At 23.2% G+C, this 16,026-nt stretch overlaps 1 protein-coding gene across 1 annotated transcript; it reads left to right on the plus strand.

Annotated features, from left to right (window-relative positions):
• The first annotated feature begins 3,993 nt into the window (after window positions 1–3,993).
• Window positions 3,994–6,405, plus strand: LOC122714934 (nucleolar protein 58). Its single transcript, XM_043936734.1, has 4 exons — window positions 3,994–4,141; window positions 4,314–4,390; window positions 4,537–6,011; window positions 6,130–6,405. The coding sequence occupies exons 1-4, from the start codon at window positions 4,097–4,099 to the stop codon at window positions 6,267–6,269; spliced, it is 1,737 nt and encodes a 578-aa protein (XP_043792669.1). The 5' UTR covers window positions 3,994–4,096; the 3' UTR covers window positions 6,270–6,405.
• Window positions 6,406–16,026: the final 9,621 nt, after the last annotated feature.

Genomic DNA, 16,026 nt, shown 5'->3' on the forward strand with positions numbered 1-16,026 from the left:
TAAAACAATGTAAAAGAATGTAATACTATGATATTGGTGTTAATTTTTAAAGTATTACATCTCATTTCTTTTAAGGGCATATTATTATACATTTATAAGACTCATTATTTATAATCTTTTTTTTTTAATTTTTGAAAAATATTTTTACAACCTTACCAAAATTAATCTTATGTAAAATTTATATAGAAAAAATTATATCAAGGTTGTATATTAATTATTATTTTTTCTTTGAGGTGACTTATATTAATTTATATTTTGCAGCTAGCAAATTGTACAAACAAATTGAAAGATGATTTATAAAATAAATCCATTTATTTATACAAAAATAATATATTGATATATTTACTTATACATTTAAGATAAAATTTTGAAAACAATTATTAAGAATATTATAAATATTCCAGTGCAGTAGAATTTAAAATTTATATTATATAGTTCTCAAAGAATATGTCTATTCTATTTTCTAAAATCTTAAAAGATATATTAAACATATGTAAAACGAAATAAATATATTCTTAAATGACATTAAATGATGTAATTTTTTATAAAGGTGTTTGTAAATTACATGACCTTATTGTATTATATATTATATGATTACAAAATTAATTAATAAGTGCATATATCAGCAGTTTTAAATATTATTAATATTTTTTTTAAATATTGCTATGATATATTTAATGTCATAACAATATTTAAATAGAAAATACTAATAATTATACCTCATACAAAATCAGTTAATAAAAAAAATTTTAAAATTGATATATATAATATGAATATACTTAGTTTATAAAACTATGATAAATGCATATTATATTTAATGTAAATATATAAATATAATTAATTAAAGAATCATGAAAAATATGAAAAATATGAAGTTGCTTGATTTAGAAAGAAAAATACAATATTGAATTTGAATTTTTTAATTGAAAATAATATGAATTTTTATTATATGAATGTTATAAATTATGAATATAACATACAATTTATTTAGTGCTTTAAGATGTATTTAATAAAAAAGATATATGCTTAATTGTAATAATGTAATTTAAAATTTTGAACAAATGGTAATGTGTATATATATATATATATATATATATATATATATATTCATAAATGTATAAATATGTGAGTATAGATTAAATCAATCTATTTGTGATTTAAAATCAAACCAATGTCTAAATTTAATACTTGTAATTATTCTGTATTCTAATATATAATCAATATTTATAATCATAAATATATCTTATGTAGATAAACAATTAAATTAAAATTACATTAGATTAAAATTATTAAATACTTTCAAAATAACAAAAATATATTTCAACACAAAAATAATTTCTTGTTTTTGTAAAACAAAACATGTGATATAATTTTTCTTCTAAATCATCTATTTCATTGAATAATAATTAATAAATAATATTAATAAATCATTATTTCTTAATAATAATTAAGAAATAATTTCTTAGACATTATTGCATATATAATTCTTCTAAACTATATAACTTATTATTATTAGATTATCTGGAAATTAATAGTCAATTTTAGTAAAGTGTTTAAAATTGAAAATATTTCAATTTAGTATTTAATAATTAATTTTAATATAATTTCGATTTATATCTAATAATGATTTTTCATTTTCATATTTATGATTAACATATGAATTGCATTTATGAATTGCATTTCTCAGTTTTTTTTTCTAAATATTAAATATATATTTATATTTGATAAAATTTTAATAAAATTTTTGGAACAAAGAATGAGTTATTCTCATGATACATTTATGTATTTTTAATATATAAAGCTTTAAATATTAAATTATTAAAGGCAATTTGTTTCCAGACAATTTAATGTAATTATTTTTCTGTATCATATTTATATTTTAAAATAATATTAATTATATATATTTGTAATTTTTACTAATTAAATTCTGTCAATTATCTATTTGATGAATTAAAAATTGTAAAAATATTTTTAATTTCATATATTTACATATATGATTAGTTATATACTAAATATATATTAAATATTAAATTTTTATTTAATATAATATTAAATTTTAAATTATAGCAATTTATATAATTCTCAATTCATAATGTGTAAAACCAAATTTTTATACAAAAATTTTAAAACAATATATAAAAATTATATGATTTATATACTGATTTGTTGATATATAAAACCAATAATAATGTATTACGTTTCTTCTATTGAAATGCATTATTTGCTCCAAAAAATAATATAATTTTTTAATATGTAAAATACTTTGGAAAATATTAAATTAGGAATAAAAGTTTAAATGAGTAAGATAATTCATGATTTGATTTTTAAATTATAACAATATTATTTTGTATGATATTTTATTAATAAGTATTTTATTATATAATATAATTTAATCGTACATAAAGAAGAATTTATCATTTTATTTATATATATAAAAATTTTATGTAAAATATTAAATATGTAAATATTTTAATTCATTTTTTTTAATATTTACAATGAAAAAAATAAATCATCAGGAATTATCTTTTAGATTTAAAATTTTCCTATATCTTAATCATTATATAAAATAATCTACATTAGTATGTGTAAGTATTGAAATATAAATCTTAATTAAAAATTAAAAATTGAAGAAATATTTAAAATTATCATATTGAAATAGTTAAAATTAAATATCAAAACATTTATGTAATTAAAATAGAGAATAATGTTTCGAAGATATTTATTTCATATGAAAAAAAATATATATATATATGTTTATATAAGTTTTTATAGCTGATAATTTCTTTTACCGAAAAAAAAATTTAAAAATGATCATTTATGATTTCATCGGCTAGTAACTAATTTTTAGTTAGTAACTAATTTTTACTTATTGATCTTTAGCAGCATTTTCAATGAGTCATACTTAATAATTCTCTTAATCTCCTTAAGGGGATGGGCTTAAATAGATTTTCAAAGTTGTTTTCAATTTTTACAAAAAGATTAACAGAAATTAAAATATTTAATTTTTTATCTTAATTATAAAAGATTATTTTTTTTCTTTCTTTTTTTTTATTGTAATCATAAAATCTTATTGTAGTCATTTTAATCTTAATAAGATAGAATATAATCTGTTTCATAAAATCTAGAAATATATACATCATTGCTATATATATTTATTGTAATATATATTACATAGGCACTACTTTAAGTAAATTTATTTTCATATAACAAATGTTTTATAATTTTGTAAATATGCGTCATGCCGAACTGATAAGCATCAGGTTATTCTTGAAGATTCATAATAGTGTCATTTTTATAATCTTTATTTCATCTTATCTCCATTTCTATTATCTAAACCATTAAAATTGCATCTATTTGACATAAATTTAATTGCATTTTTATATTGAAATAACATATTATCAATTTATTCTACATCAATTTGTTCAATTTATCTAACTGTATTATTTCAAACTTATATAAAATATTTATTATTTTATATTTCAATTTTTTTTTATTAGGAATGTAAATTAATAATAAAAAAAGACTCTTTAAAGCAAACAATTAAAATTTAAGCTTAATGTGATTTATCATAATAAATATCTAATTATTTACAATTGAAAATTACTATATACATATATATATATATATATATATATATATATATATAAACAATTATATCTTTTCCAGAATTTTTGTGGATTTGTACGATATTAATTCAAAATATTTATGTTACTTAATTATTAATTTTAAAATCTAATTTCGCGCTCTTTTTGCACATTTATTATATTAAAATATCCAAAAACACTATAATTCATCATAACATAAAATTTTCAAGTAAATACATAACAAAATAATATACTTAAGGCGAATGTATAATAAAGAAAAATATTTCGTCTCTGATTTGTGCTTATTCTTTATTTTTGAATCGATAACATTGGAAATAATATTAAAGTTGTAAGGAAATCGTCACCGTTTAAACACGGAAAAATAATATATTGGATGGTAGATCTATTCTCTATCTCGTTTATGCTATAATTCGTTGGCGCGTTTCATCACAAATGTGAGATTTCTTTAAACATTAATATAATATTTTTATCGTAAGGAAAAATTTGTCAAAATGTTAGTATTATTTGAAACTCCTGCAGGATATGCTATTTTTAAGGTAAAGTATTCTAAAAAATATAATTTAATATTTAACCTAACTATGTGTTGCACGTGTTCGTAATAGGTTATTATAATTTTTATTATTATTTGAACAATTTGATATTTTGGAATTTTAAGTAATATCATATTAGTTTAAATATATTACATAAAATTATATTTGTTTCTTATAGTTACTTGATGAAAATAAGTTAACGGAAGTAGAAAATCTGTATCATGAATTTGAAACACCTGAAGCTGCTAGCAAAATGTATGTATAAATATTAAAAAAGTATTGATTATAATCATAATAATAAATTTATTATGCAAAATACATATTACATTATAATAATTTTATTTTTATTTTTAACATTAAAAATTAATATTTATTAATTATATTAATTTTTTATATTACAGAGTTAAACTAAAACACTTTGAGAAGTTTGCAGATACTACTGAAGCTCTTGTAGCTACAACAGCTGCAGTAGAAGGAAAACTTTGTAAATCGTTGAAAAAAATACTTAAAAAACATTGTAATGAACTTCAAGAACAATTAGCTGTAGCAGATGCGAAATTGGGTAATGCCATAAAAGATAAACTAAGTTTATCTTGTGTCAGTAATACTGCTATACAAGAATTAATGAGATGCATAAGAAGCCAAATAGATAGTTTATTGGCTGGTTTACCTAAAAAAGAAATAACAGCAATGGCATTAGGTTTAGCACATAGTCTTTCTAGGTATAAATTGAAATTTTCACCTGATAAAATTGATACTATGATAATACAAGCTGTTTGTCTATTAGATGATTTAGATAAAGAGTTAAATAACTATGTTATGCGTTGTCGTGAATGGTATGGTTGGCATTTTCCAGAACTTGGAAAAATTATTACAGATAATATAGCATTTGTTAAAACAGTAAAAATAATTGGAACTAGAGAAAATACTATAAATTCAGATTTATCTGATATTTTACCAGAAGATGTAGAGGAAAAAGTAAAAGAAGCTGCTGAAATATCTATGGGAACTGAAATTTCTGAAGATGATATTTTAAATATTCAACATTTATGTGATCAAGTTATTGAAATTTCTCAATATAGGACACAATTGTATGATTATCTTAAAGCAAGAATGATGGCAATGGCTCCAAATTTAACTGTACTTGTTGGAGAATTAGTAGGAGCTCGTTTAATTTCACATGCTGGATCTTTGATTAATCTTGCTAAGCATCCTGCATCTACTGTGCAAATACTTGGTGCAGAAAAAGCTCTTTTTAGGGCATTAAAAACTAAAAAAGATACACCAAAATATGGTTTAATTTATCATGCACAACTTGTTGGACAATCTTCAACAAAAAATAAGGGAAAGATGTCTAGAATGTTAGCAGCTAAGGCTTCATTAGCAACTAGAGTAGATGCATTAGGAGAAGATGGAAATTTTGATCTTGGTGCAGAGCATAAAACTAAGTTAGAAGCACGTTTGAGGATATTAGAAGAAGGGAATCTTCGTAGAATTAGTGGAACAGGCAAAGCAAAAGCAAAATTTGAAAAGTATCATACTAAAAGCGAATATATGCAATATCCTATTGCTGCTGATACAACTCTTCCAAGTGGAAAAAGAAGACATTCAGAAATTGAAGATAAAAAACCACTAATAGAAGAAATTACAAAACCAGATGAAGAAATACCTAAAAAAAAGAAAAAGAAGGAAGTCAATACAGATGAACCAATAATTCAACAAGTAATTCAATCAGAAGAAGAAATCTCAATATCAAAAAAGAAAAAGAAGAAAAATAAATCAGAAGAAACAGCAGGAGATAATGTTGAATCTAATTTTAAATGTGAAAAAGAAGAAGAAAAGATATTAGCAACAAGTTCTGAACAAGTATCAGGAGGTAAGATTTTATTTCTCTTTGCGTGTCTTATAAATTTCAAATTTGTAATATCGATAATTAATTATAAAATTTAGTTTCTAAGTATTTAATATAAATAAAATGATTTTCTTTATTACAGATCAAATAAAAAAAAAAAAAAAGAAAAAAGATAATAAAGATCAGGAAATTGAAGAGACTACACATACAAATGAAGACACAAATGAAGAAATTATAAAAGAAAAGAAAAAGAAGAAGAAAAAGAAATCTCAAGATGAATAAAGTTTTTTCAGTAAATGTATGCATGTATACATTTAAATTTAAATGCATGTATTTAAAAAAAATAATCTTTTTCAATCTTTTTCATCAATTGATAATTATAAACTTTATAAACTTATATGTATATAGTATATATATATATATATATGTGTGTGTGAAGAAAATTAATAATTCAATTGTATTTCGATTATATATATTTTTTTCCGTAAATATAATATAATTATACAATTTAGAGATGATTATATAAAAATAATAGATTTCATCGATTTTAATAATCTTATGATATTTTAAGATTAAATAATCTAATCTTAAATAAATTAAATAATCTAAAATCTTAAATAATTTTATCGATACATTTAACCGCCTTTGATTTTAATTTCAAAATTATAATATTAGAATTTTTTTAATCATCTATGTATCATACTTTTGAGATTCAAGATATTAAATTCTGGTATAGAGAATTTTATAATAATAACCAGATTTCTATCTATTCTAATCAATATTAAATTGCTGAAAAATAACATCTTTTCTTTTACATTTTTTAATACTTAATATTGCTTAGAGTAGATGAAAGTGTCTATTCCTTAAATTATTACTTTAAAATCATAAATCCACAAATAATGGTTAGCAATTATAAATATATATCAGTATTTTATGACATACATTATTAAAATATAAATATTTTAAGCACTATGAATTGTGTTGAATAAATAATTTAACTTGTCAAATTAGAATTATTATAATATCGGCTTTAATTTATATCTTTATATACACATATATTTCTTTTTTTTTTTAATAATTATGATAAATATTATTAAATACTTTATATTCAATTTTCAATATTTAATTTTAAATTTTATAATTATGAAAAGCTTCTAATTATGAAAAATGCATTATCTTAAAATTATTTTTTGGATTATTTAAATATAAAAGATGTACAACATATTATCATATATACTTTTGTGAATATAGAAAAAGAAGAAAATTTTTATTAAAGAAAATTTTTTTTGAGTCGTTCGTTAAAAAAAAGTGTTTCAATTTTATTGTCAAATATAAATTTGAAAGTTCAAAATATCAAATTTCGTATGAAAAATTTGATAAAAAGTTACAAGTAAAATTTCATAAATATTAATAGAAAATGTAAGAAAATAACGATAAAAATTAAGATGTAAGGTAATTTTTCATATCAATTTTGTAAATTGATAATACGATGATAAATCTTAAAATCACTTTCATAATATTTGTACAGGAAAGAATGTTTGTAAAATATGAAAGGAAATATGTAGATATTAAAAAAAAATCTTTTATCTAAAAAATTCATTTTCTTTGAAAGAGAATCAAATACAAAATATGAATAAAAATAAATAATAAACAAACAAAAACCTTAATCAAATTATTTTATAAAATCAAAAAATGAATCAATGAATGTGTAATTATGTATAAAATATATAATTTAATTATCTAATAATTAGTAACAATTAATAATTAATAATTAGTAATTATTAACACGTGTCTGACTTACACTTTACTACATCTTTCAAATGACACATTATTTTTTCTTGATAAATTGATAATTCATTGAATTAATAGATAACAATGAATATTAATTCATCTGTAATATTTATTTATCTATTAAATATTCATTCAAATTACATATATTACTTATTTTATTTACTTATTACTTATAATATTAATTACTTATAATATTCATTACATGTATTACTATGCATTAAGAAATGTATTATATATATAAATTCGATAAATTGTAAATTAATATTAAATCAGACTATAGAAAAAAAAAAAACAGAGAAAAATGGTTAATTCTACACGTAATATGTGATAATATTAAATGAGGTTTGAGGTCATTCGTTCTTTTTCCTGTCAATAATAAATAAAATTATATTTATTACTGATTTTTCCTTGAAGTTTGCACGCTCTCATTAAACGATGATTTATCATTTGTTTCGAAACTGAATACTTAAATAAAGCAACAATTTTAATCTTTGAAATGGTGCAATTTTAAAAGAATAAAATATCAGACAAATTCAATAATAATAAGAAATTAAGAATTATCTATTACTATAAAAAAATCTATTACTAAAAAAATAATCTATTACTAAAAAAAATTTAAAATAAAATTATATTTGACAGAATATTTTACGTATCTAGTTAACGTTATTAATTTTTTTATTTCACATTACATTATTATTATATTACTAACTATATTATTATATTTAAAGAATTATTATTTTTTAAGATAGAGAAATAAAATAATCACTATTCAGGTACATCGAAATAATTTAATAATAACGATAGTAGAGTTCTTATCTTATTCGATCATTTCCAGATTATTCTATTCAAGAAATGAAATTCTAAAAAATCTTTATTATATATGTGTATATTTTCAGCTGACCAGTGCGAATCTTATACGCAGTAATGAGAATCATTTCTTCAAATCATGTTATCTCTATCTATGAAACAATATATATGCTCCCCTCTCTGACTATGGAATCTTCGCAAAAGAAGCGATCCTTCTTCTGAGAAAAAAATATGATGAAAAAAAAAGAGGCGACGCTTTTCGAGGTAGATGCATCGACCCTCTGTCTCTGGGGGTAGGTGTCTCGTGGACGAGGTCAAAGTCAAGGTCGTACACGTGTCGACCGAATAGGTGCCCCTCCGGGACACACGTGCACCCCCACTTCTGTGGAAGCAAACATATTGCTGCAACAGGTATATCAGAAGAAGACTTTTGAACAGTCGATTTCTTGAATCTAGATATACTTTTGTAAATCTATTAATCTTTCAGGTTCAAAGTCAAGGACGCAATCAATATCGACAGAAATACCGTTTGATTTGCCATCTGTTTTGTTTATCATTCTATTATTTGCTTATACATTATTTTATTCTCATTGTATATATATCTGCTATACGCTTTGAATTCTGTAACATTTTATATTTTTTAATATTTTCCAATTATTATTATTATTATTATTATTATTATTATTATTATTATATGTTCTTAAAAAGTCATAATAATTTCATCAAGATAATTTTTCTTAATTTCAATCTTGATTAATATAAATATAATATCGATAATAAAATGAAGTCAAATATCAATATCAAATATAGTAAAATTTAATAATTAAATAAAAAAATTACATATATTTTATATATGATAATTTATATACTTTTAGAATTTTTTTAAAATACATTATAATATTCTTAGCTTTTCATTCGATCAAAATTTATTATAATAAGAATACATTTCGAAATTAAAATTATTGTTGATTTTTTGTTTTTTGTATTGCATAATGAAGATAAATAAATAATAAGATAGTAATAATACTAAAATAATAGGAAATAAAAATTATTTGAATATTGATTAAATAACAAAATAAATAGTTGAGTCAAAGTAAATATATCTACAAATTTCATCAAAATAGATTACAGAATGTTAATGTCATTCGTGAAAATGATAAAGAAATTTTGAAACCTTATTCATTTATGTTGAAATTAAGCAAAATTGATTGTTGAATGATGTTGAAACATGAACTTATTTAAAGCTTTTTTTAATAAGTTATTTTGTGTTATTTTTGAGACTTTAAACATTCTTTGAAAAATATATACATATAATTAGATACATGTATCATGTATAACAAATCTTAATGAATAATTAAACAATCTTCATGATTCTTTTTGAACGAGTATTTGATATTTTCACCTTGCTGGCACGTGGCTTTTCAGAATGTAAACACATATACATATACGTATATGTGAGATATACGCAGTCAGAATAATCATAGAAGGAATGCCTTTCGAATTGGCTTATCACATAAAAATCTCGTACGAAAAATGCTCGTCTTAATCTCGAAAGTTAACACATTAACGAACATCATAATTATATTTAACAGAAGTACATGGACGCTTCGAAAAAAAACTCAAATGGCACTTCTCCTCATTTCTATACGTAGTTGAACAAATTTCTTAATTTATACGAGAACATAGAAATGATTTGATGAACATAGATTTAATTATAGATATATTTAACATTATATTTAATTATAGATATATTTAAAGAGAATAAAGATATCAAATTCAAAAATATAAAAAAGCAATTAAAATAAATTTAAAGAAATGGATGATAAAAATTAATCTTACAAAAAATTACCTTGCATTGATTTAAAAAATAAAAGAGTTATTCTTTGCATAATAGTTATATAGATGATTCACGGAAAGAAATATATTAAAAAAATAATAAATATAAATATTTGTTTCTGCACATAAATGAATAATAATTCAAATCACTAAATAGCAATTCAAATCACTTATTATAAGCACGAAAAACGATAATAAGCGTTATACCATTATCAATGTAGGAGGCATTAGGGGGACGACATAGAATCGATAACTTATCAATTTCATCGAGAAAGCAAATTCAAAAATGAACCATTTAAGGCCGTATAGATAATTTCTTCTTTCTCATCATATATTATATCGCTATCAACTTACAAGTATTGATATTTCAATTTTCTTTACTCTTTTAACCCCAACTAATAATTTATGATCTATACATGCTTCGTATAAAAACAAATACATGATTTAAAAATAATTCACAGTCATAAATACATATTAAGTTTATAAAAAAGTAGTTCAAAAAAAAAATAGATAAAATGAGGGGGAAAAATGAATATAATAATATAATAATATCTACGTGTTTTTTTTTTCTATATTTTTTTTTATCAATATAATTTAAATAGATAATTTAAATTATATCGATAAAAAAAATTAACTATTAACAATTCATTTCCTAAAGATTAGCATGATGATTCACCAGACGTATCGCAACTATAATCTACCCTAACAGATTATTTTAGGAATGTTCATACTAGGGGACTCTAACTAACGAATTAGGAAAGATCGTAAGGATCTCGTACGTTTTTAACAGACGTCTAAAGACTTCAGGGTCGCCGGAGGGCTACACGTGCCGACCATTTCAAGGTGACAACCCTCGACGCCTGAGACTCCAAAGAAATTCCAATCTGTCCCTCTTTCGTTTTTCTAGATAAATCCATAAACTTACCTTTTTTTTTTTTCCTTTTTTGTTTCTTTTGTTTTTTTTTTTTTTTTTTTCCTTTATCGATGTTCCATTTCCCTGCTTCTTTTTTTAATTATAAAAATCACGAGATCCTTATAGAAAGCAAATTTTTAAGATAAGTACGAACATGAGTGACGAGCATTGTATGTTTTTTGTTTGAAATAATATTTGAAATAATTATTTTTGTTCAGACGCGCTCGGGTTTATTCCTATTCAAGGAATAATTCGTGAAAGTTTGTGAATCGTTAACGCATATATTACTGACTAGCCAACAGGATATTAAGATTGAATTCTTTTGGATTTATCCAGTTCGAAACGTTCCGTTGAATCACGCGTGTCGATGAACGCAAAAATAAATCGATCTGGACGAACTTTGCTCCACGTGTATTCTTAAACGAAACCGCTATCTACGTTTACAGTAACTTTCTAAAGTGATCTGTAATCTGATCGAAAACACTTTCTCCTGATTTCAATAATTGTCCGTATTATCGATAATCGACGCGATTATTAACCCGTTAATAAAAATTTAACTCGATATTGGATATAAAGCCGAGAAAAAAAAAAAAGAAAAAAGATATTCGTGCTCGTATTCTCTATAAATGCTTCGCGAATAAAGTGTTAGATAACCGAGATGACATAATTTCAGTATGCATCATCGATATTCTCGTGCCACGAGAGCCCTGTGAACGGCCTGCATGTATGTACGTGTACGTAATGTATGTATGTGTATCAGACCAGTCTGGTGTAACCGAACGAATCGGGTCTTCGTCCTTGTAAGTTCAGACACGTGAACGAATGATTGTAGGACCCACATTCAATTCTTACGGCAGCTTAATGAATGCAACCGTTCTTGGAATTCGAACAGCTCGGCGAAAGAGGCTGAAAATAAATCGCATTTAATTGAAACCTCTCCGTATATACCAATTTATACTTGCGCAAATGGACGAAATGATATCTCGAAAATTGATGCGTTTATGGAAATTGATTGCAACGTGCAATTTGAGTGACTTTTTCTTTTCTTTTTTTTTTTCTTTTTTTCTTTCTTTCTTTCTTCCTTTCTTTCTTTCTTTCTTTCTTTCTTTCTTTCTTTTAATCTCGATGTTTCGCACAATGTACAATGGAATATGCGACACTTTGATTTTTGGGCTGCAAATCAACTCGTAATCGCGCATACGACAAAACTAAAAATACAAGAAATGCGCAGTGTAGACTAAAAAATAATCGTAATTGTGAAACGTAGTTGCATGTATCAGATGACTGATACGTCAGAGAAGTAAGAGGCACGAAACGTATCGACTTGCAATTTAATAGAAGATGCCGTTGGCGAGATGAATGCAAATTCATGGCGATTCCAGACTAGATACTAGACTACATGTTTCTCTCTTCGATATTTTTATGCAAAGATAATTAGAATTTTCCCGATTCGATCAGATCACGTGAAAATGCGACGTATTACATAGTGGAGAGAAGGTCACTCGTTTGCTAACTCATGAAAGATCAGGAATTCGAGTCAGGCACGTGGAAATACAGCTAGAGTATCTCGACGCATACATGCATATAATCGCATTATTATGATGGATAATTCGTGTAATCACGAAATAAAATATAATTAAAAATGGATCGAGACTGGATTTTTAAATTCGCGATAAAGTTTCGAATTTGAAATTTTGCGAGATCGAATACTTTGTTCAGATTCAATCCCACTCGAAATAATTTTTTTCTTTTTTTTCGAAAGAAAATTTTTTGAAAATTCATAGTTAGATAATTCAATTTATAATTAACGAATTTAATTCATCACCAGCTTCAAATCATCCGGATCATCGGTAATTATCTCTTTATCGGATCTATGCGTGGGTATATATAATATCGTTCCTTTCAACGAACGTTTCTCTCTTTTTCATCCACGATCTGAATTTTATCTAATCGACTTCAATGTTTATTATTTCACATCGAAACTTAATGTATTTTTGTACAGATTACTACTAATAACGTCAAACGTTCAAAATGATTTCGCTATCTTTGACATGACATTCGAAATTGATTAATTAATGAGAAAGAGAATATTTCGCGTGGAATAGAATGTAAAGACATTGTCTATCGTGTAAAGAACAATTTTTTGTTGATTCAGATTAATTTGCTCGATAACATCAGAATGATAATCTTACGCTCAAACGCGTATATATAATACATATATAATTTAATAAGTATTTTATTATGAGATTAATTTCTTTTTTATATGAAAAAAAAAAAAAGATTTTCAAATGCATAATTTTATTGTTATAATAATATGTGATTTTTATCGCTTATTTAACATATTCTTCTTGTTACGATAAGTTCGACGAACCGTTGCCAGTTTCCTATTCTATTTCATTGTCATAGTGCACGTGCATCGAAATAAATCTTATCTTTTGTATCATATCTTGTTTAACATTTTCACTTTCGTATTTTTATTATAAACGTTGCAACAAATTTAATTATAATAAAAGTTTAAAGTTTCAGAGAAATTAATTTTACAACAAACATTTTATTGTTTTCTTTATTTTTCTTTTTCTTGTATCTTATGTGATTTTCAAGAAAAAAAAAAAAAAAGATACAATGCACATGATGTGTATTAATATCTAGAAGAAGGACATACACGATTCATTCAAATGCTAATCAATGTTTCAATACTGGAATGGATGCATTTCTATGAACTGCAATAGTATACCTTTTTATCTACCAAAGTCCATCGTCTATTTATCTTTGACATTTGTATTTAACTCGTTACTTTGCATGAGCATTGCACATGCATTAATATTTCATTACTAATAAATGAGAAAGAAAAAATTTGTAAAACATTTTATCGATTATAAATTATTGAGCTATAAAAAAAAGAAAATTAAGATACAAGATAATGATATTCAAATTTGATAATTGATCGATGTAAAAAAAAGATAATACGCTAATTTAAATATAGGTAGCTGATAGAATATACAGATATCAATTATAAATATTAATTATACAAGCCGATGAAAGGAAGCAAAAACTTAATGATATTCTTTATTAATCATCCTTGTCTTCCTATATTCTTCCGTATTTCATTGTCAGCAATTATCAAAGACACGAACAAATTAATATCCATGTTCAATTATGAGCATCATTTTTTATATTCATGATATAACTGAAAATTAAATATTTTAAATAAATTTAAAAATTAATTTGTTTTTTCAATAAAGATTTTATCAAGAATTTTAAAAAATTTTCCTCATTATTATAAATATGTCAAAAAAATATTTTATATACATATTAATAACAAAAATGTAGAACATGCGAGAAACAATCCACGTGTTCTTTCATGCGAAAGACTATCGACACCAAATTATATAATCAATCATTATCGATCGTGATAGTCTACAGATTATTCATACAGAAGTATTTAACAAGTATCGATTTGTCTTGTTTGCATTCTTAACAATAGTTAACACTCGAATTTGTCTGTCGAAGCTGCCGTCCTGTTTCGCATTAACGTTTTCGTGTATTCTTTTAAATTACGTTTTCATCCTGTGGTTCTTAGTGAATTCTTTTTATAAATATATTTTATATATATATATATATATACATTATTTATTATATGTGTATACATTAAAATTTTTGAAATTTATTTATCGATAATTATTCTTGCAAACACGTTTTTAAGTACAAACAAGAATTCATTTTCAAGATCAATTTCCAAGAATATTTCTAAATGGACACACACTCTATCTTTGAAAGGATGCCATATAAAGTATGTAAATGTTTTGACATGTGCAATCAAATCAGATTCGATAAACTCATTGAATAGAATCATTGTATGTGCAAGCAAATGATTTTGAAAAAAAACCAAAAGGAATCAAAATCTGAACTGTGATATTAAGATTAATCAAAAAAATATTCTCTTAAGAAAGAAATATGATGTTAATGTGTTGAAAAGTTAAGATTTGTTAAGATTTCATGTTAAGATTTCATTAATTCATTTGAAATTGTTTATATGAATAAAAAAATTTGACATAAAATTTTAATTTTTGTCAATCATTCTAAAAAATGATTATTGTTATTATTAATTATGAATTTAAATTTTAAAAATTTTAAAAATCAAAAATTAAGATTATCATATTTCAATTTTTGAGAATATGGATATTTTTTTAAAAAAAAAGAAGATAATGAAAAAAATAAGCTTGGATTTTGAAAATTTCAAATTTCAAGAATTTCGAGATCTTGCAAAGTTTCGGATTCAAATCTCAAGTCCCTAGAAGTTAAATTTCAACCTATCTCTAAAAAGAATATATCGATCCTATAAATCGTGTGTATAAGTATCGATTTCGCGATAGAGAAAATTCGAACACAGTATGCATGTACTATGGAAAAAATTTATGTGCCGTATACATACCCATATCGATGTTCTCATCTGTCTGTGGAAATGTAAATTTTATACTTTTTTAGTATAAGACGAACACGAAGAATCATGTGGCTACCTTTGTACATACTGTCGGTCAACACCTCGTCACATATATACATATATGTACATATATACACATCCCACGTGTTTGTTTCTATTGGTGGAGAAGTTAGCCACTGACCGTTGGTGTAGTACACAGCATTCAGTAGTATATAAGGGCGACTCTTTCGTACGGGCACGCATAACCGAGA

This window comes from Apis laboriosa, unplaced genomic scaffold (genome assembly GCF_014066325.1).
Source record: "Apis laboriosa isolate Shangri-la unplaced genomic scaffold, ASM1406632v1 scaffold34_cov151, whole genome shotgun sequence".
In the NCBI taxonomy this organism is placed as follows: Eukaryota; Metazoa; Arthropoda; class Insecta; order Hymenoptera; family Apidae; genus Apis; species Apis laboriosa.

Coding starts and splice junctions, on each gene's coding strand:
- LOC122714934 (XM_043936734.1), top strand. CDS start 4,097: ATGTTAGTATTATTTGAAACTCCTGCAGGATATGCTATTTTTAAG. Junction 4,391..4,536: donor CCTGAAGCTGCTAGCAAAAT/GTATGTATAAAT, acceptor TTTATATTACAG/AGTTAAACTAAAACACTTTG. Junction 6,012..6,129: donor TTCTGAACAAGTATCAGGAG/GTAAGATTTTAT, acceptor TCTTTATTACAG/ATCAAATAAAAAAAAAAAAA.